This window comes from Choloepus didactylus, chromosome 27 (genome assembly GCF_015220235.1).
Source record: "Choloepus didactylus isolate mChoDid1 chromosome 27, mChoDid1.pri, whole genome shotgun sequence".
NCBI lineage: Eukaryota > Metazoa > Chordata > Mammalia > Pilosa > Megalonychidae > Choloepus > Choloepus didactylus.
In genome coordinates, this window is record NC_051333.1 from 22,205,294 (window position 1) to 22,232,027 (window position 26,734).

General features: G+C 43.9%; 1 protein-coding gene across 3 annotated transcripts in view; it reads left to right on the forward strand.

The window, feature by feature from the left end:
* The first annotated feature begins 1,308 nt into the window (after positions 1 to 1,308).
* SLC7A9 (solute carrier family 7 member 9) overlaps positions 1,309 to 26,734 on the forward strand; it is a 47,949-nt gene continuing 22,523 nt past the window's right edge. The window contains exons 1-11 of one of the 3 annotated variants that reach the window (XM_037820346.1): positions 1,309 to 1,397; positions 2,077 to 2,189; positions 4,104 to 4,251; positions 4,423 to 4,665; positions 5,118 to 5,243; positions 5,800 to 5,899; positions 6,636 to 6,680; positions 7,114 to 7,237; positions 7,967 to 8,070; positions 17,146 to 17,242; positions 18,624 to 18,773. In XM_037820346.1, the coding sequence (XP_037676274.1) occupies positions 2,103 to 2,189; positions 4,104 to 4,251; positions 4,423 to 4,665; positions 5,118 to 5,243; positions 5,800 to 5,899; positions 6,636 to 6,680; positions 7,114 to 7,237; positions 7,967 to 8,070; positions 17,146 to 17,242; positions 18,624 to 18,773 (1,224 nt within the window). In that variant the 5' untranslated portion in view covers positions 1,309 to 1,397; positions 2,077 to 2,102. Of the gene's footprint in view, positions 1,398 to 1,699; positions 2,190 to 4,103; positions 4,252 to 4,422; positions 4,666 to 5,117; positions 5,244 to 5,799; positions 5,900 to 6,635; positions 6,681 to 7,113; positions 7,238 to 7,966; positions 8,071 to 17,145; positions 17,243 to 18,623; positions 18,774 to 26,734 lie in introns of those variants that run through there. The other 2 variants (XM_037820345.1, XM_037820348.1) reach the window with 2 other exon arrangements.

Here is a 26,734-nt window from a genome sequence, read left to right on the forward strand (position 1 = left end):
TCGGGGGGTGACTTTACTCTCCCCATTTCACAGATGGGGAACATGTGCTGAGGCCGTAAGGCTGCGGGGCGTGGGGGGTCACTGTGCCCTCAGCCGGGCTCCAGGCCTGGCCTCTGAACCCCACCCCACACTGCCCTCCTCACCCACTGGGGCAGCCTTGACCGGGCATCACCCTGTAGGGGTCAGAGAAACGCTTTAGGGGCCGATCCAGTCCAGCCTGTGGGCAGGTCCCGCCTGGCCTCTGACCGCCAGGCTCCAGGCAGATGAATGCAGGGCTCTGGGGCTCCGAGCGTTGAAGGCGGGCCGGGGGGTGGGGCAGGCCCCCTACTGAGCAGGCCCGGCCCTCCCGAGGAGCAGGGAACAGATTTCTAAATCAGGACCAGACTCTGAGAAATCTGCCCCCCTTCTCTCGGGTCTGCTCACCCCAAAGTGCTCCCAAAGTGACCCCCAGTGGCTCGCCCAGTTCTGTCTGCAACCTTTGTTCGGGATGTTGGGGCTGGTGGGGGTAACACCACAATGCTGGGGGCTTTGCCTCCGCTGTCCTCCTCAGCCCTCAGATCAGGACCAGGAAGGAGGGCCTCATCTGCGGTTAAGAGCTCAGAGCTGCCCCCTGCATCTGCAAGCCCCCTGGAGAGGCAGGGGCCCCGGACCCACCAGGCCCCGCTGGGGAGCCTTGAGCCTGCTTCTTGCCCTCTCTGGGCCTCGCTTTCCCCACTGGTAAAGGTGAGCCTGGAGCTGATGATGCTCCACCTGCAAACATGGGCTGGGGCTGCTTTAAATGGTCTGAGGTGGGCTTGGGAGGGCTGCAGGCCAGGGGGAGCTGGGCCTGGCAGGGAGGCCCTGCTGCCAGCCACCTTTGCCTTCCTCACTTGTGGTTCCTGGAAAGCAGACCCAGGAAAACCTCTCCTGAGCAGCGCGTTGCAAGTGCAGCAGTTACCATCTGTGCAACCTGACGATGACTTGTAATTACAGCCTGTTAAGGTGAGAAAAGAGCTGCTCCCAAGGTTTATCTCCTCTGGCTCCCAAAGATATATCTGCACTTTTCAGAGAGATTTCTCCTTCCAATGCTGTAGCTGATTTGGGGGAATCTGGTATTTAAAAAAAAAAAAAAAAAAAAAAGGGAAAGAAAGAAAATTTGATCTAGACACAAATGAACAAAACAAAAACATTTTTTGGAGACGAACTGGCTCACCTGACCCTCCCTTTTTTTGTGTGGTGTATCCAAGCTCCATGGCTGATAAACAAAAAGGTGTTTAATAATTACCTGTGTTGACCTCTGTACCTTCTGGCTTCCTCGGCTCCTGAGCACAAGACATGGCCTTTCCTAGGGTGCGAAGGGGCAGACGCAGGCGGGCAGCCTGGCAGCACCTCCTCGGCTGGGCAAGGGCAGGGAGCAGGTAAGTGATGGGCACGCGCCCGACTCGGCCGGAGGGGTATTCCTCTAGAGCAAGCGAGCAGTTGCTGCATTCCCATCTCCTGGTTTGGGCTTCAGTTGGTTTCCCTCAGCAGTTCTTTATTTTTTTCTCTTTATGCATCACTTGGTCAGAAAGCACCTGCACTATGGATCTATTATGTGTGAGTTACCTAATGATCTTAGGAAATAACTGTGCAAAAAACATCCCTCCTCCAGACTTAATTCCGCTAAATATATTTGCGTGTGTTTAAAATTTTTTTTTTTTTTACTTTTGAAATAACCGTGGACCACAGAGGCTGTGACTTTCCAGCATGTCATTCCCGAGGACTAGGAGATGATGACGTGGGCACGTGGGTGCAGGGACTGCCAGGAAGGGGGGCACACGTGCACCTGAGATTTGGAAAAGAACACGGGAAGCTCCGTTGCCTGTGGCCGGAACGACGTTAGGATTTGCAATTAATTTTTATTCCTGAGACTGAGCAAATTACCCCTAAGGGATTGACAACTGCACTTTCCTTAAACATTAGCTAGTCCTTTGCTTTTGAAGTCAATTCTGGCAACCCTGACGCCTTAGCCGGGAAGAGCCCTTGCCAGGGTCCCATTTGCATCTTGTCTGCTGGAGCATTTGCTGAATCAAGGTTCAGCCCATGCCCTGTTTGCAGCCTCCTAGAACTGGCAGGCGGCAAAAATGGAGGAGACGAGCCTGAGAAAAAGGAGAGAGGTGGAACAGTCGATCCAGAGTAATGAACCCAAAGTCACAAAGCTCCAAAAGGAGGTAAGGCGGCCCCTTCCAAACGGGCCCTTCCAAGCTCAAGGGGTGTTTAATAGGCAGAGCGAAGGCTAACAAAAGGAAGTGATCTCTAAGTTAACAACTCTTTGGACTTACCTCTTTCCCTCTCTCCTGTGAACTCAGAATATTCTTTTGAAGTTAGTACTATGGGCTTTCCTGCACCGGGTAAGTGTTTGAAGGGGCTGGTATGTGGTCAGAAAGAACCAGCATCTTCAAATAGCTGTACCTCTGGTGTTTGGATAACTCTAGTGATAGGAAACTTACTGCCTGCAGAAGTAGCCCATTCCACTGGAAGGAGTCTAGCTGGGATGTGCAGTTTAAAATAGATGAGAATGGACTAGAATGAGAGCCAAATTTGGACGGCCAGAGGGCCAGGTGCTTAAGGCAATGGAGCTTGGGGTGGGTGAAGGCAGCGAGGAGCTCGACATTGTCCTAGTCCCAAGTGGGAACGGAGGATGAGAGCTGGCACCAGTGGGAGGTGGGCCTGGAGGAGCAGGAGGGCTTCAGGCTGACGGTGCGAGCGAGGGCCCCGGGGCAAGATCAGGATGGCAGCGGGGACAGGACAGGTGGGCTGGGCTCTGCAGGTGAGGGAGCTCCTAAACCAGCCGAGGCATGGAGGTGGGACAGTGGCGAGGGGGCCTTGGGGGTAACGAGGAGTAGGGGAGCACGGCCTGGCCATGGGTGGGCCTGGGACCTCGGATCCCTGGTAATTGGGGGCAATGGGCAGCAACACCTCCCTCTCTGCCTGTCTCAGGCCTCCAGGGCCAGGCTCAACTGACGGCTGCCCTGTCCCCCTAGGACGTGAGGTGGCCCTTCAGCCCACAGAGAGCAGAGCTTAGCAAACCCTTAATGCATTTGGGGGGTCTGAGGTGGAAACAGACCTCCCCCAAATCAGTCCGGGCAGCCCCCCAGCAGGAGGAAGTTTGGTGGGGGCCCCGTGGCTGGGGGTGAGGGGAGAGCCAACCCTCAGCGTGAGGAGGGTGTGGGCAGGACGGGAGTGGGGCTGTAAAGGAGTGAGCCCAGGCCTCCCTGCCCCACCCTGAGGCCCAGAGTGGAAGCTGGCACCCCTGCTTGTGCGAGCTGCTCACCCCGAGCACAGCTGCTTCCCACGGCTCACACAGGGGTGGAGTCAGACATTTTTTCTTTAAAAAAAATTTTTTTTTCTTGATTGATGTATAACTTACATACAGTGAAATGAGCAGATCTTTAGTGTTGAGTTTGATGAGTTTTGACAAACGTGTCACCCCAGAAAGTTCCCTCTTGCCCCTCCAGGCAGTGCCCCGAGCCCCGATTTCCATCCCTGTAGATGAGTTTTGCCTCCTCTTGAACTTTATACAAATGGGATTGTACAGTGTGTCCCCAAGCCAGGTTTTATTCTCAGGGAGCTCGTACCTACCAACTGGCACCACGGAAGGTTCACAGTCCCCGAGCGATCCGTCCCCGGGAGGTCTCTGCTGCTCACCCCTCGTGACCTCTCTGGCCAGTGCTCCATGCCCTGACGTCCCTCTGTTTTGGCTGAAAAGCTCCTTCGACTCTGCCCAGCCAGAGAGGCGTGTCCCGTGGGTGACCTGTTTGCTGACCCAGCCTTTGCCATCGGGGCCCCTTGTTAGGCGTGAGGGCTGCCCCCACTGGCTGTCAACCCTGGGCGGTTACTAACCCTCACTTTTCTCCTCTGTAAAGTGGGGGTGATAGTGGCAGGTCCACCTTGTGATGGGGCTGTGAGGATTAAGTGACAGTGCAAGCGCTGCCCGGGAAGGGATCCAGGGGCAGTTGCTGCAGCAGCCCAAGGAGAAAGCACCTGGGCCGCGGGGTGGCTTGGAGTTGCTGTGGGGGGACCGCGGGCCCGGCCCTGGGTCCTGGCACAGCACTGACTCTCCTCCTCCTTCCTGTGCACCCAAGGTGGGCCTCATCAGCGGCATCTGCATCATCGTGGGCACCATCATTGGCTCCGGGATCTTCATTTCCCCCAAGTCCGTGCTCAGGAACACGGAAGCCGTGGGGCCCTGCCTCACCGTCTGGGCAGCCTGCGGGGTCCTGGCGACGCTGGGTAATGCAGATGCTGCTCCCTGGCAATCTCCTGGGTCGGACGCAGGGGGCCAGGGGGTCCCTGTTGATGCCCGTGTGGCCAGAGCTCAGGGCAGTCCACAGGGAGGTGCCTGGGAGGCCCTCAGCCAGGGCGCCTCCTCACGAGGGGTGGGGGGCCCCGTCTGTGTTCCAGGCGCGCTGTGCTTTGCGGAGCTGGGCACCACAATCACCAAGTCGGGGGGCGAGTACCCTTACCTGATGGAAGCCTTCGGCCCCGTTCCTGCCTATCTCTTTTCCTGGACCAGCCTGGTGGTGATGAAGCCCTCATCCTTTGCCATCATCTGCCTCAGCTTCTCCGAGTACGTCTCCGCGCCCTTCTACTCGGGCTGCAAGCCTCCCGAAATTGTGGTCAAGTGTCTGGCAGCCGCTGCCATCCGTGAGTGCCCAAGCCTCAGCCCCGGGCGGGAGTTGGGGAAGATCTGGCACTGGGGATGTGCGGGGAGACGATGGACGGAGGTGGGAGCTGGGCACCCTGGAGAGACGCAGGGCGAAGCCTCGGCACCTTTCGCCGTCCCTGCGCAGTGCTGACGGCGCTGCCCGCTGAGGAAGCTCCTCGAAGCCCTTCCCTGCCAGGGCGGTGCCCTCACCTCAGGGTCAGGCAGCTTCTCCAGCTCGCTCTGAGGCAGCCCTGGCTCGATTTCAAAGATCACCTTCAGGCGCATTTTAAGGGTTCATAAACATCCTGTTTGGGTCTGACCACTCGGCCTGCAGGAGATAAATGCGGTGGTGGTGGCCACGGGAGGCTGGGGGTGGGGAGCCAGGGAATAGCAGTGAGACGCTTTCCGGGGCTATAAACCCAGAACTCTGCCCGCTGTGCCCCCTACCCAGTGGTCATCGTCACGGTGAACGCCCTGAGCGTGCGGCTGGGCAGCTATGTCCAGAACGTCTTCACGGCGGCCAAGCTGGTGATCGTGGCCATCATCATCATCAGCGGCATCGTCCTCCTGGCCCAAGGTGACCTTCGCAGAGGGGAGGCGGGCACCAGGCGGGCACAGGTTCTGTTCAGTCCGCAGTAACTCTGCTCAGGAAGCACCCTTCCACGTGTCTTAGTGTGCCGGGTTGTGTCACTTCAAATCACAAACTGGTTTTGGCTTAAACCATGGGAATTGATTGTCTCACGGTTTGGAGGCTAAAAATCCAAAATCAAGGTATCATCAAGGCTTGCTTTCTCCCAGAATCTGTAGCATTCTGCTGCTGGATTCCGCCTTCTCTGGTGGCTTTCTCTGTCTTCTGGTTTCTTCTCTTGATCAGGCCTCAAGTAATCTGGATTAAGTCCCACCCTAATTCAGGGGGCCACACTTTAACTACAACCAACATCCTCAGGAGGTCCTAGGTGCAATGGGGTCCCCCGACAGGAATGCAGGTTAGGACTCAGGACGTGGCTGTGGTGGAGCACGTGATGGCAGGAGCGCAGCTGAAAGAACCTTCGGCTTCCCAACCTCTCAGTACGTTTGATGACCTGAGGGCTGGTCAGCTGACACCCAGTCTTCACTGTCTGGCTTAATTACAGGAAATACAAAGAATTTTGAAAATTCTTTTGAGGGTCCAACATTGTCTGTGGGAGCCTTCAGCCTGGCACTTTATAACGGACTCTGGGCCTACGATGGATGGTAAGACACTTCCAAAAAGATGCCCACGTCTGATGTGGGGGTCTGTAGGCATCTTGACCCTAAAACATTGTGAAATGCAACGACTTCTCCTCTTTCTGGGGTTTGTGGTGATCCTAAATTTCACCTTACACCCCCTTTTAATTAAGCACCCAAACTTCTCCCGTCTACTCCCCTCAACCCGAGGCATCTGCCCTTCCTCAGTCCGGGCTGTGGCACAGAGCGTGCTGTGAGCAGGCCGAGGTGGGGCCCCTTCCAGAATCTTCTCTCGGGCGGATACAGGGCTCAGCAGGAACGCAGGCGTCCGAGGTGGCCCAAGGATTGACCCTCTCCTTTGAGCCTGTGAATTCCAGGTTCAGCAGATGAGACGCCGCTGATGCCCTTTGGGGAGCAGCACGGCCCCCCACGACGCTGTTCCTTCCCTCCTGTGAGCAGCTGCAGGTTTTGTGCCCTTTTCCAACAAAGAATCTTCCATTTTTTTCAAAACACCTGGGGGACTCACTAGTCTCGATTTACTCTTGAAAATTTACACGATTCCCATGGAGGGCAAGGACTCGACCAACCGCCAGGCTTGGGGTCCAGGTGGGGTCCAGACCTCATCGCTGGGGTCCCTGAAAGAAATGACTCTGGAATTTCTCGTGGGGAATCTTCAATGAGAAAAACATTTATTATTCTGCGTTTCACAATCTTAGCAAAGAAAGTCCAAGTTACGTTACTCAGGTTACTTTTCTTTCTCCAGGAATCAACTCAATTATATCACAGAAGAACTTAAAAACCCTTTCAGGTAAGAAAACTAGTCAGATCCAGAGAATAAAAAACTGCTTTTCCCATCACCTGCTTCCAGATGGAGGATGGTTTCTAAGAGCTCGTTTATCCACCCACTGGAGTTTGGTTTTGTTTGGGCAGTGGCGTGGCTGCTAAGGAGATGGAAGGGTACAACTTCCAGTAGCCCTGACTTATTTTGCTTTATAAACAACTCAGTTTGACTACACTAGAGTTCGGGAGGGACAGGACTTCCTCATTTGAAAATATCAACGCTGCCCCCCACCCTGCCCTGCCTGGGGCTCTGCTGTGCCACAGCCCCCTGCCTGGGGGAAGGGACCCCAGCCCCGGGGAGCAGGTGGAGGGCAGGCCAGCAGGGTGGGGGGGCGGAAGGCTGGGCAGAAACTATCTCACGGGTCTCTCTCGGGCTGCTCTGATCCGACCCTGGCTTCCAGGAACCTGCCCCTGTCCATCGTCATCGGGATCCCACTGGTGACAGTGTGCTACATCCTCATGAACGTCTCCTACTTCGCCGTGATGACCACCACCGAGCTCCTGGAGTCCCAGGCTGTGGCAGTGGTGGGTGCCGGCCCCTGCGGGCGGGTGCTGCGGTTTGGGGGACAGGCCGGCCAGCACCCTCACAGGGGAGGAGGAGGAGGAGGCGCTGAGCGGAAGGGAGGGGAGGGGGAAAGGCTAGCCTAGGAGCCGGGGAGGGGGGAGTGACAGGTTAGGGTGGCACCAAAGATCCGCTAGGAGAACGGGGCTGGCCTGAACCAGGGCTGGGGTTTTGACAGATGACAATGAAGGAGAGGAAGTGATTATAAAAATGGATTTTGGAATTTAAGCTAGATAAGGAGGGAAGCGAGGACAAGGGGGTGGAGTGGGGGGGGGGACAGTGGAAAAGGCTGTGGAGTCCGTCATGTACCGAGGCCTTTGGAGTTGGGGCACCCCAGGAAGTGGGGAAATGGGGTGGGAGGCTGTGGCTGGGGTGATGCTGAGGTCACCGATCTGGACAACGGTGCCCGGGTGGGAGGGGGCACAAGAGGGAGAGGCTGTGGTATTGGATGGATATTGAAGTGACTCCAAATGATGACAGGGAGTAGTGAATAAGAGATTTCTGTTACCACTGAAAGATCCTGAGATACTTTGGAAAAAAAGGTGAAGTCTCTTCTTTCCTGAGCAGTTCTCAACTTCCTGCTCTCCACGAGGGGCTCAGAGAGGCTCTGAGAGGGGCACAGTGGCTTTTGGGGAACCTCTGTCTCTTGGGGCCTGTGAAAGACTGAGACTCCGTCTCGCTGCTCTCCCCAGACCTTTGGTGACCGTGTCCTCTATCCGGCCTCTTGGGTCGTCCCGCTCTTCGTGGCGTTTTCAACCATCGGTGCCGCTAACGGGGCCTGTTTCACGGCGGGCAGGTAGGGCACCCCCGGCACTCACCCCACCAGGGGGGCCGAGCTCACACTCCGGGAGACAAGACCCGAAAGTCCACGGGCTCTGCCAGGTTAGACCCCTCACGGCACAAGTGGGAAACCTGGGGACCAGAGAAAGGGACGTCGCTTGAATCCACATAGCAAACTGGCAAGAAAAGTGCAGACAAGCTGGGGCACTGGTACTGGACGTGGCTGGCCTGGTTCCTCCCTGGGGGTGCAATTTGCCAGCTTCAGGGCGAGGTAGAATGACAGGGTGAGTGAGGCTTCGGTTGACACGTGGGTACTTGTCCCCTTGCACTTTTCCACCTAAGATTTCTTGAACATCTCACGTGAATCTATGGCACAATCTAGACCAGGGATTGACACTGTTCCTTAAAGGCTAGATAAACACTTCAGACGTGCAGACCACGTGGTCTGCTGCAACTACACAACCGCCTATGTCGCGTCAAAGAGGAGAGCTGCAGCGATGTTCCAGCAAAACTTGAGTCACGTAAACAGGCCTGGTTTGCCAACCCCTGGTCTAGAGACAGTTAACAGCTGGGTTGTATTCCACTTCATGCTGCAGCACAACTGAATTCATCTTCCAGCCACAGCCTGGGTGTGTGGTCTCCAGGTTCATTGCTGCCGTGAGCGTTCTTGAACGCCTGTTTCGCCCAGTTAGCCCAGTGTTCCCACTGGAGGTACTTCTGACGGTGAAATTGCCAAAGGTTATAGGCTTACTTTAAAAAAATGTAATAACGCACCACAAAATCTTTCTTCTAAAGCTGTTATGGAAGTACAGGTAGCACTAATCCTCCGAGTTTCTTCTTTGAAAAGCACTTTGGCTATTCTAGAGCCTTTGCATTTTACAATCTGTAAAATCTTTTGGAGATTTTGATCAGGGTGGCTTTGAATGCATAGATCAATTTGGGGAGAACAGCCCTCTTAAAAATATCGATTCTTCCAGTCTGTGGACATGGACTGTCTCTGTTTATTTAGGTCTTCTTTAATTGTTCTAAAAAATATTTTTGTATATGGTATATTTTTGTTCTCAGTATACAGTTGCACATCATTAATCAGATTTATCCCAAAGAATTTCATATTTTTTTCATGCTATTGTAAATGGTATTTTTAAATTAAAAAAAAATTTCGATTTCTGATTGCCTTAGTAGACAGGTCATATAAATGGAATAACACGATATGTCAGCTTTTTCCTCTGGTTTCTTTTATTTAGCGTAGTATTTTGGAGGTTCATCCATGTCGTGGCATTCCTTTCAATTGCTTTCAATTCCTTTCAAATGAACATGGATATACCACATTTTGTTTATCCATCCACCAGTGGGACACTTGGATTGTTTTGTTTTGGCTACTAGGTACAATGCTGCTATGAAGTTCATGTATGTATATCTTTGTGTGGATTTAGGTTTTCATATCTCTGGGGTAGATTCCTAGGAATAGAATTGCTGGGTCATATAGTAAGTTTATGATTAGCTTTTAAAGAAACTGCCAAACTATTTTCTAAGTGGTTGTGACATTTTAATGTCCACAGGAATGCAGGAGGGTTCCAGTTTCTACACATCCTCACCCACACTCAGGATTGTCTTTCTGACTAGAGCCGTTCTATGTCCTTGTGGTTTTACTTTGTATTTCCCTACTGACTAACACTATTGAGCATCTTTTCATGTGCTTATCAGCCATTCATATCTTCTTTGGTAAAATATCTATTCAAATATTTTGCCCATTAAAAAAAAAATGGGTTGTCTACATATTACTGAGCTGTAAAAGTTCATCATATACTGGATACGAGTCCTTTATCAGATATTCGATTTGTGCATATTTTCTCCCAGTCCATGGCTTATTTTTTCATTTTCTTAATAGTGTTTTTGAAGCAACAAAGTTTTTAACTTTGACAGAGTCCAGTTTATGTTTTTTTCTTCTATGGATCATACATTTGTTGTCACATCTAAGAGCCTTTGCCCAACCCAAGGTTACAAAGATGCTCTCTTCTGTTTTCTTCTGGAAGTGTTATAAGTTTAGCTGTTACATTTAGAAATATGATCCAATCAGTAGATTTTATGTAGTTTTGAACATGTGCAGCTTGGAGGTTGGTCCAGGGACTGATGCTATAGTGAGTTACAATGTATATATTTTTTATGGGTTCAAATCTAAGATTTTTCCTTACTGGTTCCTGAGTTTTCTATTTTCGTCCTCCCTTTCAAGTCTGTATAAATGCTCACTTATATTTCCTTCTGTTGTATTTTATGTTAGCTCTTTGATCAATCTAGGAATATATTTTGATGTGAGGCATAAATATCATTTCCTTTTTCTCAAATCTCTACCTTTTGTGCCAGTATCATTTACTGAGTAATCCACTCTTTTCCCTGTTGATTTCAAATGTCACCATTATCATTCCTGTATGAATTTGGCTGATTGTTTTTCATTGATATATCTTTTCCTGTGCCATTAGTGAACTTATTAAAACATTTTAGTGACAATAATTTAAACCCACAGCCAGCACAGTACTCAATGGTGAGAGACTGAAAACCTTCCAAGATCAGGAATGAGACAAGGAAGCTCACTGTCTCCACTTTTATTCAACATTGTGCTAGAAGTTCTAACCAGAGCAATCCAACAAGACAAAGAAATAAAAGGAACCCAAACTGGAAAGGAAGAAGTAAAACTATCATTATTTGCAGATGATATGATCTTATATTTGGAAAACCCAGAGAAATTGACAACACAGCTACTTGAGCTAATAAACAAATTCAGCAAAGTGGCAGGATACAAGATTAACCAGTATAAGTCAGTAATGTTCTTTATACACTAGAAATGACCTAATGGAAGATACACTCAAGAAAAAGATTCCTTTCATAATAGCAACTAAAAAAATCAAGCACCTAGGAATAAACTTAACCAAGGATGTAAAGGACCTCTACACAGAAAATTACATAACTTTACTAAAAGAAATAAAAGGGGACCTAAAGAGATGGAAAGATATTCCATTTTCATGGATAGGGAGGCTAAACATCGTTAAGATGTCAATCCTACCCAAACTGATCTACGGATTCAATGCAATTCCAATCCAAATTCCAACAACCTATTTGCAGACTTGGACAAGCTAGTTACCAAATTCATTTGGAAGGAAAAGGGGCCTTGAATGCCTAAAAACATTCCAAAAAAGGAAAACAAAGTGGGAGGACTTAAACTTCCCAACTTTGAAGCCTACTATAAAGTCAGAGTGGTCAAAACAGCATGTTATTGGCACAAAGATAGACATATTGATCAATGGAATCAAAATCAGACTTCAGAAATAGAACCCTAGATCTATGGTTGACTGATATTTGATAAGGCCCCCAAACCCACTGAACTGGGATACAGCAGTCTCTTCAACAAATGGGGCTCAGAGAACTGGATATCCATATCCAAAAGAATGAAAGAGGATCCCTACCTCACACCCTATACAAAAATTAACTCAAAGAGGATCAAACACCTCAATATAAGAGACAGCACCATAAAACTCTTAGAAGATAATATAGGGAAACATCTTCAGGACCTGGCAAAGGAGGTACCTTCTTAGACCTTACAGCCAAAGCACAAGCAATGAAAGAAAAAATAGATAAATGGGAACTCCTCAAAATCTAAAGCTTCTGTTCCTCAAGGAATTTTTCAAATAGGTGAAGAGGCAGCCAACACAGTGGGAGAAAATATTTGGAAACCATGTGTTTTAGTTTGCTAATGCTGCCAGAATGCAAAACACCAGAAATGGATTGGCTTTTATAAAAGGGGGTTTATTTGGTTACACAGTTATAGTCTTAAGGCCATAAAATGTCCAAGGTAAATCATCAACAATCAGGTACCTTCACTGGAGGATGGTGAATGGTGTGCAGAAAACCTCTGTTAGCTGGGAAGGCATGTGGCTGGCATTTGCTCCAAGTTCTGGTTTCAAAATGGCTTTCTCCCAGGACGTTCCTCTCTAGGCTGCAACTCCTCTTCAAAATGTCACTCTCAGTTGTTCTTGGGGCATTTGTCCTCTCTTAGCTTCTCCAGAGCAAGAGTCTGCTTTTAACGGCTATCTTCAAACTGTCTCTTATCTGTAGCTCCTGTGCTTTCTTCAAAGTGTCCCTCTTGGCTGTAGCTCCTTTTCAAAATGTCACTCACAGCTGCACTGAGTTCCTTCTATTTGTCAGCTCATTTATATGGCTCCAGTGATTTAATTTAGACTCACCCTGAATGGGTGGGGCAACCCCTCCATGGAAATTATCCAATCAGAGTCATCACCCACAGTTGGGGGGGGGAACATTTCCATGGAAAACATCTCCATGGAAACACACAAAGAATTACAATCTAATTAACACTGATAGGTCTGCCCACACAAGCTTACATCAAAGATAATGGCCTTTGAGGGGACATAATAGATTCAAACTGGCACACCATGTATCTGGTAAGAGACTGATACCTTGCATATATAAAGAAATCCTACAACTCAATAACAGTAGTACAAATAGCCCAATTATAAAATGGGCAAAAGATATGAAAACACATTTCTCCAAAGAGGAAATACAAATAGCTAAAAAACACGTGAAAAAATGTTCATCTTCACTATTAGGGAAATGCAAATCAAGACCACAATGAGATATCATCTTACACCAATTAGAATGGCTGCCATTAAACAAACAGGAAACTACAAATACTGGAGAGGATGTGGAGAAATTGAACACCTATTCATTGCTGGTGGGACTGTACAGCCACTCTTGGGGATAGTTTGGTGGTTCCTCAGAAAACTAGATATCGAGTTATCCTACAATCCAGCAACTTCACTTCTCAGTATATACCCAGAAGATCTGAAAGCAGTGACAGGAACAGATATTTGCACACTGATGTTCATAGTGGCATTGAACAGCTCTTGGCATTCATAATTGCCAAGAGATGGAAACAATCCAAATGTCCTTCAACAGATGAGTGGATAAACAAAATGTGGTATATACATACCATGGAATACTATGCAGCAGTAAAAAGGAACAAGGTCATGAAACTTATGACAACATGGATGAACCTTAAGACAAAATACTGAGTGAAATAAGCCAGACACAAAAGGAGAGATATTGTACATTACCACTAATGTGAACTCTGTGAAAAATGTAAAATAAGTGTCTTATAATGTAGAATATAAGGAATCTAGAGATAAATAGAAGCTGTTGAAGGGGTATGATAATATAATATATAGAGATATGATAATGAGGGTGTACTTAATGGTATGGGAATGGTCAGGTTTGACTGTGGTTCATTAATGGGTTTATAAGTATCAGTGTTGCACTGAAGGCGAACAAGTTCATAAATGGTTGTTTGAAGTCATGTAACCCACAGAGTAGCACCACAAACCTAAAAAGTGTTATCACGATATAAGGTATGACACTGGTGCAGAGGGTTAACAACAGAGTGGTATATAGAAAAACTCTCCATTACATATTAAAGACTACATTTAATAGAAATATCTTACCAACAATACACTAATACTAGGGATAAATAATTAGCAGCTATAAGAGCTCTGGGATGTATTATGTTATGATTATTTGAAGTTGACAGTGATGAGGATTGCACAACCTAGTGAAGATAATGTAAGAAACTGACCATTTAGCTTGGGACAGAACATATATTAAGTGAAATTAGGAATCCACTACTTAATAAATCAAGCCTTTGACTTGAGGCTTGCTCTTGTGAAACTGAGGGTTGTAAATGGGAGGCTGAGCCCTCCTATAAGTATGCCTAAGAGGCCCCTCCAAGGAACCTCTTTTGTTGCTCAGATGTGGACTTTCTCTCTCTAAGCCCAACTCGGCAAATAAATGCATTAACCTCCCCACTCCATGAGGGACAAGGCTCCTAGGGGAATGAATCTCCCTGGCAACATGGGACATGACATCCAGGAATGAGCTAGGCCCTGGAAGCAAGGGATTGAAAATGCCTACTTCACCAAAGGGGGTTCGGGAAGAAAGGTAACAAGCTGAGGTCACTGTGGCTGAGGGATCCCAAGTACAGTCAAGAGGCTATCCTGGAGGTTTCACTTATGTAAGCTCCAGCTAGACATCCCAAATGGCCACAGTATGCCAAGCCCTTACCAAAAGTGGTCCCCAAATATCTAGGTCCCTACCTGAGTTCTATACAATATTCACTTGCTAAGTTTTATGTCTCAGAAACTTAAATCCACCAGAGCTATGCCAGACAAGTCCTAAAACCCAGAGGCAATAGCCTCTTTAAGAACAACAATCAGATGCAGCCCCTTCCCCATACTGTCGACACCCCCTTTCAATATGAACAAGTTAGGGTGGTCACTGCCTAGACATCCCAGAAGATGGAGAAAGAGATTAAGTGAGAGGAAGGGGTAGCAACAAACAAGATTAGATTTAGCAAAGGTCTATGAATACTGAAACTTTATATAAATATATATATATATTTAGATGCTGGGGTTTTGGAATAGCTGGAAGGAGGTAAATGACATGGTTGGAACTGTACCTATAACATTCTTTGAGATTTGCTCTATAGCTATTCACTGAATTGTGCTTTGAGTCTTCACCTTTCTTTATATACCCTATATTGCAAAATAAGGAAAGGACTGAAACTGTAGAACTGCAATCCATAACAGTTTTTGAAATTGCTCATATAACTGCTTGTTTTGAAATTACTTATATAACTGCTTGTACATCGAAAGTTAACACTTTTCAGAATGCCTGTTATATTTTTCAATAATGGAAATATCTGAAGTTGTGGAACTGTGGCACATGATATTCTTTGAAATTTTCTAACTACTTGTTAAAGTGTACTTTGAAAGTTATCACTATTGTGTATACATGTTAATGATAAATAAATAAATAAATGCTACTTTAAAAAAAAAAAACAAAACAACCTGGTAGGACTAGTGCTCCCATTGACAGACTTCTTGCATTTTTAGCATTTCAGCTTGACAGTACTTTTTTCAAGTTCCAGAAAAAGTCCTGCTTGCATTCTGCTTGCATGAATTTATATATTAATTGATGGAATTTGAACAGTTATTTCTCAGCAGCATCATGTGTCTGAGTCTCCCGTCCTCCTACCCACACCCTTTCCCCGTTTCACTGACTAGTTCTGGGAATTAAGTTAATACCATGTTTATGTCCTTTCAAAGTTCAAATATGTAGTTATAAATAGATGGGCCTTTTTGGCCTCTGTATCCCTGACTTCTAATTTTATTGCATTATAGTTGGCATGTGTGATCTTTATGATAACAATCCTTTGGCGTTCTTAGGGCTTCTTTTGTGGCTTACTGCAATTTTTATAAATGTTTCCTATGGGTTTGCAAATGTGTATCCTATTACTTTTAGATTTTGATATCATCATCAAATATTGTGTAGATATCAACTCAATATTGTACAGAGTTCTGTTGAACTCTTCCACTCTGTATCAATTTTTGCCTTCTGTGTTTCAAGGAAGGGTTCCTGCTTTTATATTTTTTTATATTGCCTTGGTGGATGGACTGTTCCTTTTTTGAGTAGGAATGTTCACTCTTTTGGACTTAAATTCTATTTTGTCTGATATTGATATTGCTTCGTCACTGTCTTTAGGCTGCTATTTTTGGTAATTGCCTCTCCTACCTCCATCCCTTTTACCTTTAACCTTTTGATTTTGGGCTTTAGCTTGTGGATCTTTTAACAAATGCAGCTCAAGAGTCAGCACCCAGGCAAGCTTACTTTGCTCACATTTAATGTGATTAAAGATACAGCGGATTAATTTTTAACATACAGTTTTGTATTTTCTTGATAAAAAAAAATCTTATTTAAAAATTTTTTTTCTTCTGAATGTGGAAGTTATATTTCTATTCTTGAAATTTAACCTAAATACCTCTAGTCCATCAGTGTCTCAACTCGCCTCCCTCTTGTCTAGTGTATTAGTTGCAGCCTGTTTATAAGCCCTCTCCTCCAAAACAAAGCTTATCATTATGAAGAAGAAATCCAATACTTACACATACCAACATATTTTACTGCTTTCTCCTTAACATTGCTTCATGCAGTCATCTTCTTCTGAGTTATGTTTTTGCCGGAGTAGACCATTTAATAGTTTCCGGTAGGGATGGAGAGTCATTGTTTACCTGGAAACGTATTTGCCTGTAGTCTTGGGTGATAGTTTAGCTAGATTGAATTTTTATCTGAAAATCACTTCCCCTCATCACTTTGAAAATACTGTTTTCATGACAGGTCTGCTATGGTTTTGATTGTCCTAATTCTGTAGTTAACCTATTAAGTTCAGTAGCACTTAAGATTTTCTGTCTGATTTTTTTCTTCCATTACAGTGCTTATATCTGGGTATGTTTTATTTATCTTGCCTAGAATTGGGTTCAGGGTAAAGGCTTACATTGTTTCCCGATTCTGTAATGCTCTTTGCTCTTCCTTGAATTTGCTTCACCCCATTCCATGTATGTGAGCTTCTCCTTTTGTTTCTTCTTTTTCTTTCTTGTCTACATTTTCCATCTCTGTGCTTCATACTCAGATTTGGCTTTTAACTTATTTTTTTACTTCTATCTAATTTACCTGTTCATTAAACTTATAATCACTGTAAAATTTTCTTTTTTTAGAAACCCTATTTAGTTCTTTGTTCTTTCTTTTTTCTCTCTTTAACATTTAAACATAGTCTCTCAGATTACTGCATTATCAGGAGTTCTTGGGGGAAACTAAGCCACTTGTTTGAGGCTGTGGTCTCGCCCTTCATCTGCATGTCTGTGTCTTCTGCTGCTGGATGCCCAAGGTGTCACAGTGGCCTTGGGCTGTTTTACATTTGTTCTTTGCCAACTTTGAGGTTCAGATCAGCTAATTCCTTGAAAGGGCCTCTCACCCAATCCCACGGTCTCCCTGCTTTTACGACCCCACAGCACCGGGATGCCCTCCTCTCAGGGGCATTTAACCAGCTTGCTTCATTCTCCAAATTCACTCCCCTCCAGAGGCCAGACTCCTACCTGGGGAGGCCAGTTCCTTTTCTGAGGCCTCACGATGCACTTGTTCAGTGATGCTGGAACGGCCTGCAGTCTCACCCACTGACTTCCATATATTTTTTTTTCAGACTCATTTACGTGGCAGGCCGGGAAGGCCACATGCTAAAAGTGCTGTCTTACATCAGTGTCAAGCGCCTAACTCCAGCCCCTGCCATCATCTTCCTCGTACGTATGAACTCTATGAAAATACCCACCTTAAAGGCAGTGGGGGCCTCGGTTTAGAGAGTAAATTAGAAGGAGAAATGAGTGTATAATAAGCCCAAATGATAATTCAACAATGTACCTGTTTTAGTTTGCTAATGCTGCGGAATGCAAAACACTAGAGATGGATTGGCTTTTATAAAAAGGGGGTTTATTTGGCTACACAGTTACAGTCTTAAGGCCATAATGTGTCCAAGGTAACACATCAGTAATCAGGTACCTTCACTGGAGGATGGCCAATGGTGTCTGGAAAACCTCTGTTAGCTGGGAAGGCACATGGCTGGCGTCTGCTCCAAAGTTCTGGTTTCAAAACGGCTTTCTCCCAGGACGTTCCTCTCTAGCAAGCTTGCTCCTCTTCAAAACGTGACTCACAGCTGCACTCTGTCCAGTCTCTTTGAGTCAGCACGTTTATATGGCTCCCCAGATCAAGGCCCACCCTGAATGGGCAGGGCCACGCCTCCATGGGAGTATCCCAGCAGAGTCACCACCCACAGCTGGGTGGGGCACATTCCAAGCAAATCTAACCAACACCAAAACGTCTGTCCCACAGACTACAAAGATAATGGCGTTTGGGGGACACAATACATTCAAACCGGCACAGCACCTGACTTCCACTTCCTTGTTTTCAGTTTGTTCTGGAAAGACACTGTTTGACCTTCCAAGCTCATGCCTCGTGCCTTCTGTATTTCTTACACATACATTTGTCTGTTCTGGGGCCCTGGTAACAAACTATAGGAACCCACTAGCTCACAGGGAAGGAGGATGAGGCATTTTTCAAGGTAGTCACTGACAGTAGCTTCCATTATGGTTCCGTGCTGTAGAAGACGGGGTTGCTGTGCAGTCAAGCCCTTCCGCTGTCCCCCAACAGGCGATTCTTGGTTGGGGTAGTCCTCGGATGTGAGCAACTGTCCCGGGCACTGAGGGAAAACCACATCCCGAGCCTCGGGGCACTAAATGCCAGCACCGACCCCACCCCAAGACTGGACCTAGACAGCCGTTGTTTCATAGTGCAGGGCCCTTTCCCAGGATGAAAACCATCTGCAAGGAAAATTGATAATTAAGTAGTTGGTTATATATCTGTATGTTTGATTTTGGTGGTGTTTTTTTTTTTTTTCTCTCTCTCTCTCTGCTGAAAATCACATTTATTCACAAATTTTCCAAATTTCCAAGGCCTTTCTGTGAGGCTTCAAAGAGAACACCAACTATAGCCCAAATATAAAGGGGTAGATAGGAAGTTTTTTCATGCTAAACCATATATCCACAAGAAAAAACTACTTCAGTTTTCTATGAAATGATTGTGTTTTTACATACTAAAGACCTAAGAATTCATTTTTCTTTCTATTAGGGTATCATAGCTACCATTTATATCATCCCTGGCGACATAAACTCATTAGTCAATTACTTCAGTTTTGCTGCATGGCTATTTTATGGCTTGACGATTCTAGGACTCATTGTGATGAGGTTTACAAGGAAAGAACTGGAAAGACCTATCAAGGTAGGTTTAATGCCCCACATGTCACAAATGCCTTTGCTTCCTTGCAATGAATTAGACAGAGGCAACAGCTTCAAATACTAGAGAAGGGGGGCGGGGCAGGCTTTCTATTTCCAACCTTCTGCTCTTCTCTTTAATAGCATATTTTAGAGTGGAGTTTACACTTCAGTTCCTTTTGTATAACTTATGATCCAAATAGCCACGTCTAATTATTAATTTATTAAGATATCAAGAATACCTGCGACCTGTCTCTAACCAAAGCAAGATGTCCAGTTCCGACAGTTCTGGTATTTCTCACACGTACACTTTTTGTAGAGTGATGGTGTCTTCTGACCTGTGGCCCTGGGCCCATTCCTGTACATGCAACCAAAGCCTGCAGCTAGCAATGTGTTTCGGGCTCCTCCACCCCAGCCTGCATCCCTGGGGTTGGTCTATATACCAGTAAGGCGGACAGAGAATTTATTTTGTTTTGTTTATGTTACAGACTTTTTTTTTTTTTTTTTTTTTTTTTTGCAACTGTGCTATGTAATTCCTATAATAGTCAGGCATAGACAGAAGAAAAAGGTAGGCAAGCTGAGGGCTTCAGTAACTATGACAATATGGATCATGTCTTCAGCTTTAAAATTTTGTTTCAGAAATTTTCCTAATGGTCCTTCTGGTGCTGCATGACCATCACCAAGTCTCTGAGTTACCTAACACATGGAGCATCCTGCCTGGAGTTAGGCACTTCCACCTCCTGTAGGCATTTAGCAGGCAGAATCACGATGGTAGTGTACGTTTAATCTGTACAAAATCCCTCTTGACAACAGGCAGGGCCACTAGGATAGCAAAGGAAAAACCCTACAGCCAACATCTTCAACAACAGAACTAGGAAATTAGGTATTGCCATAAACTCCAGAAAGTAAGTGGAAGCACCAAAAACATTAGGATCCACATATCCCAAAACACCAACAAGCATTCTCCTCCAAGAGAAGGCCCCACTCTGAAAGGAATTCTCAGTGACAGAGCTGAGGACCATCGGTGAAAGCAGAACAGCACTGCAGAGGCACAAGCCCTCAAGGAGCCCAGTAATTGCTCACACAAATTCCTTTCCAGAAAGAGATAACTAATGAAGACAACAAAAGAAAAGGAAATGCTGGGAACAGAATCTATACCGAACAGGGCAAGAACATTGGGGTCAGGGAGGTGGAACCTGGGGATGCAGATCTCAGAAATGGGGAGGGGGTTACATAGAGATGCCATGTTTTGTTAGTACTTCAAGATAATGTCAAAGGAAGGACAGTAAGCAGTGAAGCTAAGAAAGTTCACTGCCTATCTGTTGTACAGTATATTCCCCCTAAAAGCAGGCAGAAGGCCACCTCATTTAACACAAGCAACAGAAAGGATCACAAATGAACCTCATACACTGATTCTTAAGGAAAATGAATTGAAAAAAATATACCAACCAACAATGAAGGTGCAAAATAAAAACAATGTCCATAAAGTAGGTCAAAATTATAATCTACTATTCCAAAATGAGATAAAATTATTTAAGAAAACCATGGAAACTATAAAAGACACCATACATCAGAAATAGAAAAGCTGAAAGATGAGATGACAGAATATTGGGAGCATGTGAAAAGAGAGTTGAAAGTACTCAAAAAAAAAAAAAAAAAAACCTTTAGAAAATCATTTCAGAAATGATGAGTAAGGTAGAAGGAATACAAAAGTGAAGAAACATCCCAGAAAACAGAGGGCAGGCAGGAAGGAAATGAAAAAAAAAAAAAAAAGAAAAAAATCAAACAAATAAAAAGGATTTGAGAGAAAATGACAAAGGAGATTGACAAAAGATCTGACAGATGATAATGATAATTGCAGCCCCTGAAAAAGAAAATGAAAGCAGCAAAATTCTAAAAATTATAAATTCAAAAAACATTTCCTGGGAGTGGGTATTGGGGGTGGGGAGTAGAACAGGGGAAGACCTGAAGCAACATATTGAAAGGTACACCATGTACCAGGGATATCTGGGCTAGAATGGACAACAAAGAAATATATTCTAAATAAAATTATGGAGTTAAAAAAAAATGCTTTGGGCATCCACTCCCCCTGCCCCTGCCCTCCCTAGAAGTCACTTACAAAGAAAAGAAAATAATATTGGCATCAGACTTTTCATCAGCAACGCTCCTACCATAAGATAGTGTAGCTACGTATTTAAGACATTCAAAGAAATAAAATGTGAGCCAAAGAGTTTCTATCTAGACAAACCGACCTTGAAGAGTAAAGTCTACAGTTTGCAATATGGAAGAATCCAAGACATGCATTGTTACACGAGACCTTTCTAAGAAGTTGCCTGGAGAATGAACTTCAGAAACCAAAAGGTTATTGGCACAGGTGAGTATATTTAACTACAGAACTAAGACTAAATGATGGGAGGTAAAGGTGACAGAACAGTATATAATTATTATATACTGGCAATATAATACAGCAAAGAAGAGAGAGGAAGCATATAGAAAGTATGCCAATTAAGGGTGATGTCATCAACATGGCGATGTAAACAGCTACTGAAAACTTCTCTCCAGAGATTCAAAAAAAGGACAATTGTTTGAAACTCTCTAGAAGGATATAGTCTGGAAAAGGACCCTGCAAATGACGAATTGAAGAAAGAGAAGAAGTATCAGTAGGACTCTTCTGTCTCAGACCAGCTGGTCCTTTCCCCTCCCCCTCACTTGTTGTCAGTGTGGGAAAGGCACAGAATCAGCAGATGGGACCTCACCCACAAGGGACACAGTCTACAAAATCTCTCACAGCAATGAGACATACCCCCACCATTTGAAGACCCAGGGGATGTGGGAGGACATTTCAAGACTCAGGTCAGTGAGGGACAAAGTTACTGAGAAAACTTGGAAAGAGACTGTGTATCCAGCCCCGGGTCTGAAAGCCCTTCCCCCACACTTGAGGACTAAATGATGGGAGGTAAAGGAATAGCCACTGGCTATTCCTTGCCTTGGGGACAGCTGGAGTGCTGAGTCAGCTGAGGAAGTACTTTGCCACAGGTGTAGCTCCACATTGAGCCAGATTTTTGTTGGCAAAGTGAGGGCATAGGAATCCTGCAGTTTCAACTCACCTGTGTAGATGCAGCCTGTGCTCAGAGGCAAAGCAGCCTACGAGGATGATTAAGTTACCAAACAATGCACCAGAAGGTACAAGGGAATTGAAACACTTTTTTAAAAATGCTCCAGACCCTTTCTTAAGACCACAGGAGCTGGTCTACATGCCCTGTATGGAAACCCAGCCCTGTTTTGGCTGAGAAATACAGATGACCCAACTGTTAAAGCAGGGGTCTAAAACAAACCCAGGTCTTGCTGGCCAGTGGAAAACAAAGCACCACTGGAAGCCAGCAGATTTGTAATACCACACACAGTGAACTTGCTGGGATGCCCAGTGCCTACCTCTCATCTCTGTGGCAGGCCACAGTGGGCACCTGATTATTGGGGGGAAGACTGAGGGGCAGAGCCAGTCTGACAACTGGTCAGTGAGAGAAACAAAGAAAAGACAGAGCTCAGAGATAACCAACAAGGAAATCCTAGGCAAAAGAGCAAAAACAACCTCCAGAATAAACTAATCAAGAAAATCAGATGCCTAGATAGCAAATAATCATGAGCCACACCAGGAAACACGAAGACATGGCCCAGTCCAAGGAACAAACTAACACCTCAACTGAGATTCAGCAATTGAAACAACTAATTAAAGATGTTCAAACAGATCTTCTAAGTCAAATCAACAAGTTAAAAGAAAATGTGACAAAAAAGATGAAGGATATAAAGAAGATATTGGGCAAATATAAGGAAGAATTCATAAGCTTGAAAAACCAAATGGCAGCAGTTATGGGAATGAAAGGCAAAATAGAAGAGATGAAAAACACAATGGAGACATACAACAGCAGACTTGGATAGGCAGAAGAAAGGATTAGTGAACTAGAGGACAGGATATCGTAAATCCTACACACAAAAGAACAAATAGGGAAAAGAATGGAAAAATATGAGCAGGGTCTCAGGGAACTGAATGACAACATGAAGTGCATAAATGTATGTGTTATAGTGTCCCAGAAGGAAAAGAGAAGGGCAAAGGGGCAGAAAGAATAATAGAGGAAATAATCACTGAAAATTTCCCAACTTTTATGAAAGATATAAAATTACAGGTCCAAGAAGTGCAGCGTACCCCAAACAGAACTGATCCAAACAGACCTACTCCAAGACACTTACTAATCAGATTTTCAAATGTCAAAGACAAAGAGAGAATTCTGAAAGCAGAAAGAGAAAAGCAATCCATCACATACAAGGGAAGCGAAGACTAAGTGCAGATCTCTCAGCAGAAACCATGGAGGCAAGAAAGCAGTGGTATGATATATTCAAGATACTGAAAGAGAAAAACTACCAAGAATCCTATATCCAGCAAAACTGTCCTTCAAAAATGAGAGTTTGAAATATCCTCAGATAAACAAATACTGAGAGAGTTTGTGAACAGGAGACATATGCTACAAGAAACACTAAGGAGAGTGCTACAGACTAGGAAAAGACAGGAGAGAGAGGTTTGGATAAGAGTATAGAAATGAAGATATCAGGATATTGAAAGAGGGTAGTTATCAAGCATTTGATGCTGAAGGAGTAGAGAATGTTCAAGAGAATTGACTGTATAGATCCAGAAATGGATAGCACAATACTGTGTGATGGTAGCACAATACTGTAAGTACAGTGAACAAAGATGTCTGTGAGTAGGTTGAAAGAGGAAGGTTAGGGGTCTTTATGACACCAGAAGGAAAGACAGAAGATAAAGACTGGGACTGTTTAACTTAGTGAAATCTAGCATGGTCAATGATTGTGATTAAATGTACAAATATAAGAGAGAACAAATGAATATAAGAGAGAACAAATGAATGTCAACTTTGCAAAGTGTTGAAAACAGGATGGTATTGGGGAGAAATAAAATGCATGCAAACTAGAAAAGAAAAATAGTATGCCAATTAAGGAACCTATGGCAAACAAGCTGTCAATGAAGGTTACTATTTTAAATTAGATGCTAAGGGGAAAGGGAAGAGAATTCCTAGCTAATTTCATTATTGCTTATTATAGGCAATCTCTAAAAAAAGAGGGGACTAAGGGTATTATATCTATCAGTTATGTTGGTAATTGTCAGATCAAAATACAGCTTTTGTAGATCCCATCAGAATATCTTTCCAGTTAACATTTTCTTGGTAGAATATTTATTAGGATTTTGTTTTGGTTATTAGTTTTTAACACTGCAAAACTTTATAGAATCTACACATCCCTCAATACCCTGGTTTTCAATTGACATTTATATGGGAAAATTAATATTTAATCCCCAAAGTGCAATACAACATTTTAAATAAAATATATTGTAGATATGTAAGAAAAGTTTTGAGTTACATTCCAAATCCAACTGGTAGAAAGTCATGTTGGTCAGTGTGTTGAAAAGCGTGAGTTATGTGTGTCTCAGAAAATAGGAGACCATGTTATTGCATTCAAGGCAACTGTTTAACAACCATACTGATTACTCGGTCCCCAGGAAACCATTAACTTTACTTCCTAAGGTGGTATGTGTTGGGTGACATGTTACTTATATATAGGCATTTTACTGTGTATCAGTTATATTTGAGGACATTGGTTGAAAATTTAGAACTTCATGTAACACATGATAATTTTTCCCATTTAAAATAAGGGAAGTAGGGACCTGGCAAGTATTTTCCCATGGAATATCACTCTTTAAGAATGGAAGACAGACAGTAAGTAGAAAATGCCCATAAAAAGAAATATAACATAAAATATAGAACTGTAACATAAAACAATATGAGAAAATGGAGATCAAATTTATCAGCTGTATGAATAAACTGACTTATTCTGTTTAAATGGGCTTAAAACAGTCATTAAAAGGCTTTTGCAAGCAGGCTTCTACAGCTATGAAACATTAAAAATAAAAGGATAGGCAAAGAAATACCAGGCAAATGAAAATACACAGAAAACAGGGTTGTGATCTTATCTGACAAACATTCAGGCCTAACATGTTACCCAAAGCCAAAGAAGGACCATTTATTCGTGCTAAAGGCTAAAATTCACAATAAAAGAGATAACAGTTATGAAAATGTATTCATCAAACCATACAGCGGCCACCTTTACAAAAGCAGAAGTTACAGGAAATACAGGGAAAAACAGATAAACACACTAATCACAGGAGGCTTTAACACCCCTCCCTCAGTCCAAGACAGATCCAGTGAACAAAAAATTAATAAATGATATAGACATCAAGATCTAAAAAATTTAATATGGTAGATGCTAGAAACATATCAAACTTGAACCCAACAACAGAGAACACATCTTTTCAAGTGCATATGGGACAAGTCTGAAAACTGGCTATCTTTAATACCACAAAAAGCCCTTCGTATTCCAAAAATTACAAATAATACATACCACATTCTCTATCTACAATGTAATAAAACAGGAAATTAATAAAAGAAAAATATCAAGCTTTTTGGTTCAAGGAGAAATAGGAATGAAATTACATAAATTTCTAAAAGTAACAATAATGAAAACAAGACATTTAATCTATGGACACAGCTTCAACAATGTGTTGAGGAAATATCACTGCATTAAATACTTATATCAATAAAAATGAAAAAAATAGGCAACTCAAGAAAGCAAGAAAAATAACAACAAAGAAAACCATAAGGGAGTAGAAGGAATTAATAAACATAAAAGCAAGAAATTAAGTGTTGGGAAAGAGGAAAAAAAAAACAGAACTTTCAAGTGAATGAATGAATAATAAACAATCAAGCTGGATTTTTGAAAGTTTGCCTTCTTTTTCATTGCTCTGCAATAATTTTTTTTATCTTTTTAAAGTTAATTTTATTGTGGAAATATATAAAATAGGCCATTTTTACTCTTTTTAAATGTACAATTCAGTGGCATTAATTACTTTTACATTGTTGTGCTACTATCACCACCATTGATTACTCAATCTTTTTCATCACCCCAGATGGAAACTGTACTCATTAAGCAATAACTCCCTATTGCCTCTTCCCCACAGTTCCTGGTAACCTCTGACCCACTTTTTGTCTCTGTGGATCTTATCATTCTAGATATGATGCAATACAATATTTGTCCTTCTTATGTCTGGCTTATTTCACTTAGTATAATGTCTTCAAGGTTCATCTATGTTGTAGCGTTTTCAAAACTTCATTCCTTTCGTGGTCAAATAATATTCCATTGTTTGTATATACTGCATTGTTTATCCCTTGATCTGTTGATGGATACAGGTTGTTTCCACATTTTGGCTATCATGAATAATGTTGCTAGGAACATTAGTATGCAAGTATCTGTTTGAATCCCTGTTTGCAATTCTTTTGGCTGTGTACTAGGAGTAGTCATATGGTAATTCTATATTTAACTTTTTGAGGAACTGCATGCCAAGCTGTTTTCCACAGCATTTGCACCATTTTATATTTCCACAAGTAATGTATGAGGGTTCCCGTTTCTCCAATACTTGTCAACCATTATTATTTTCTGATTTTTTCTTTATTATAGACATCCCAGTGGTTGTGAAGTGGCATCCCATTGTGGTTTTGATTTGCATTTCCCTAATGGCTAATGATGTTGAGCACCTTTTCATATGCTTGTTGGCCATTTGTGTATCTTCTTTGGAGAAATGTCTACTGAAGTCCTTTGCCCATTTTTAAATTGGGTTGTCTTTTCTATTACTGAGCTGTTGGAGTTCTTTATATCTTCTGAATATTAAACCCTTATCAGAAGTATCATTTGCAAATATTTTCTCTCATTCTGTGGATTGCCTTTTTTAATGCAATTTTATTGAGATATACTCATATAACATACAATCCCTCAAAGTGTACAATCAGTTTTTCATAGTTGTGCATTGGTCACCACAGTCTTTGAACATTTTCATTACTCCAGAAAATA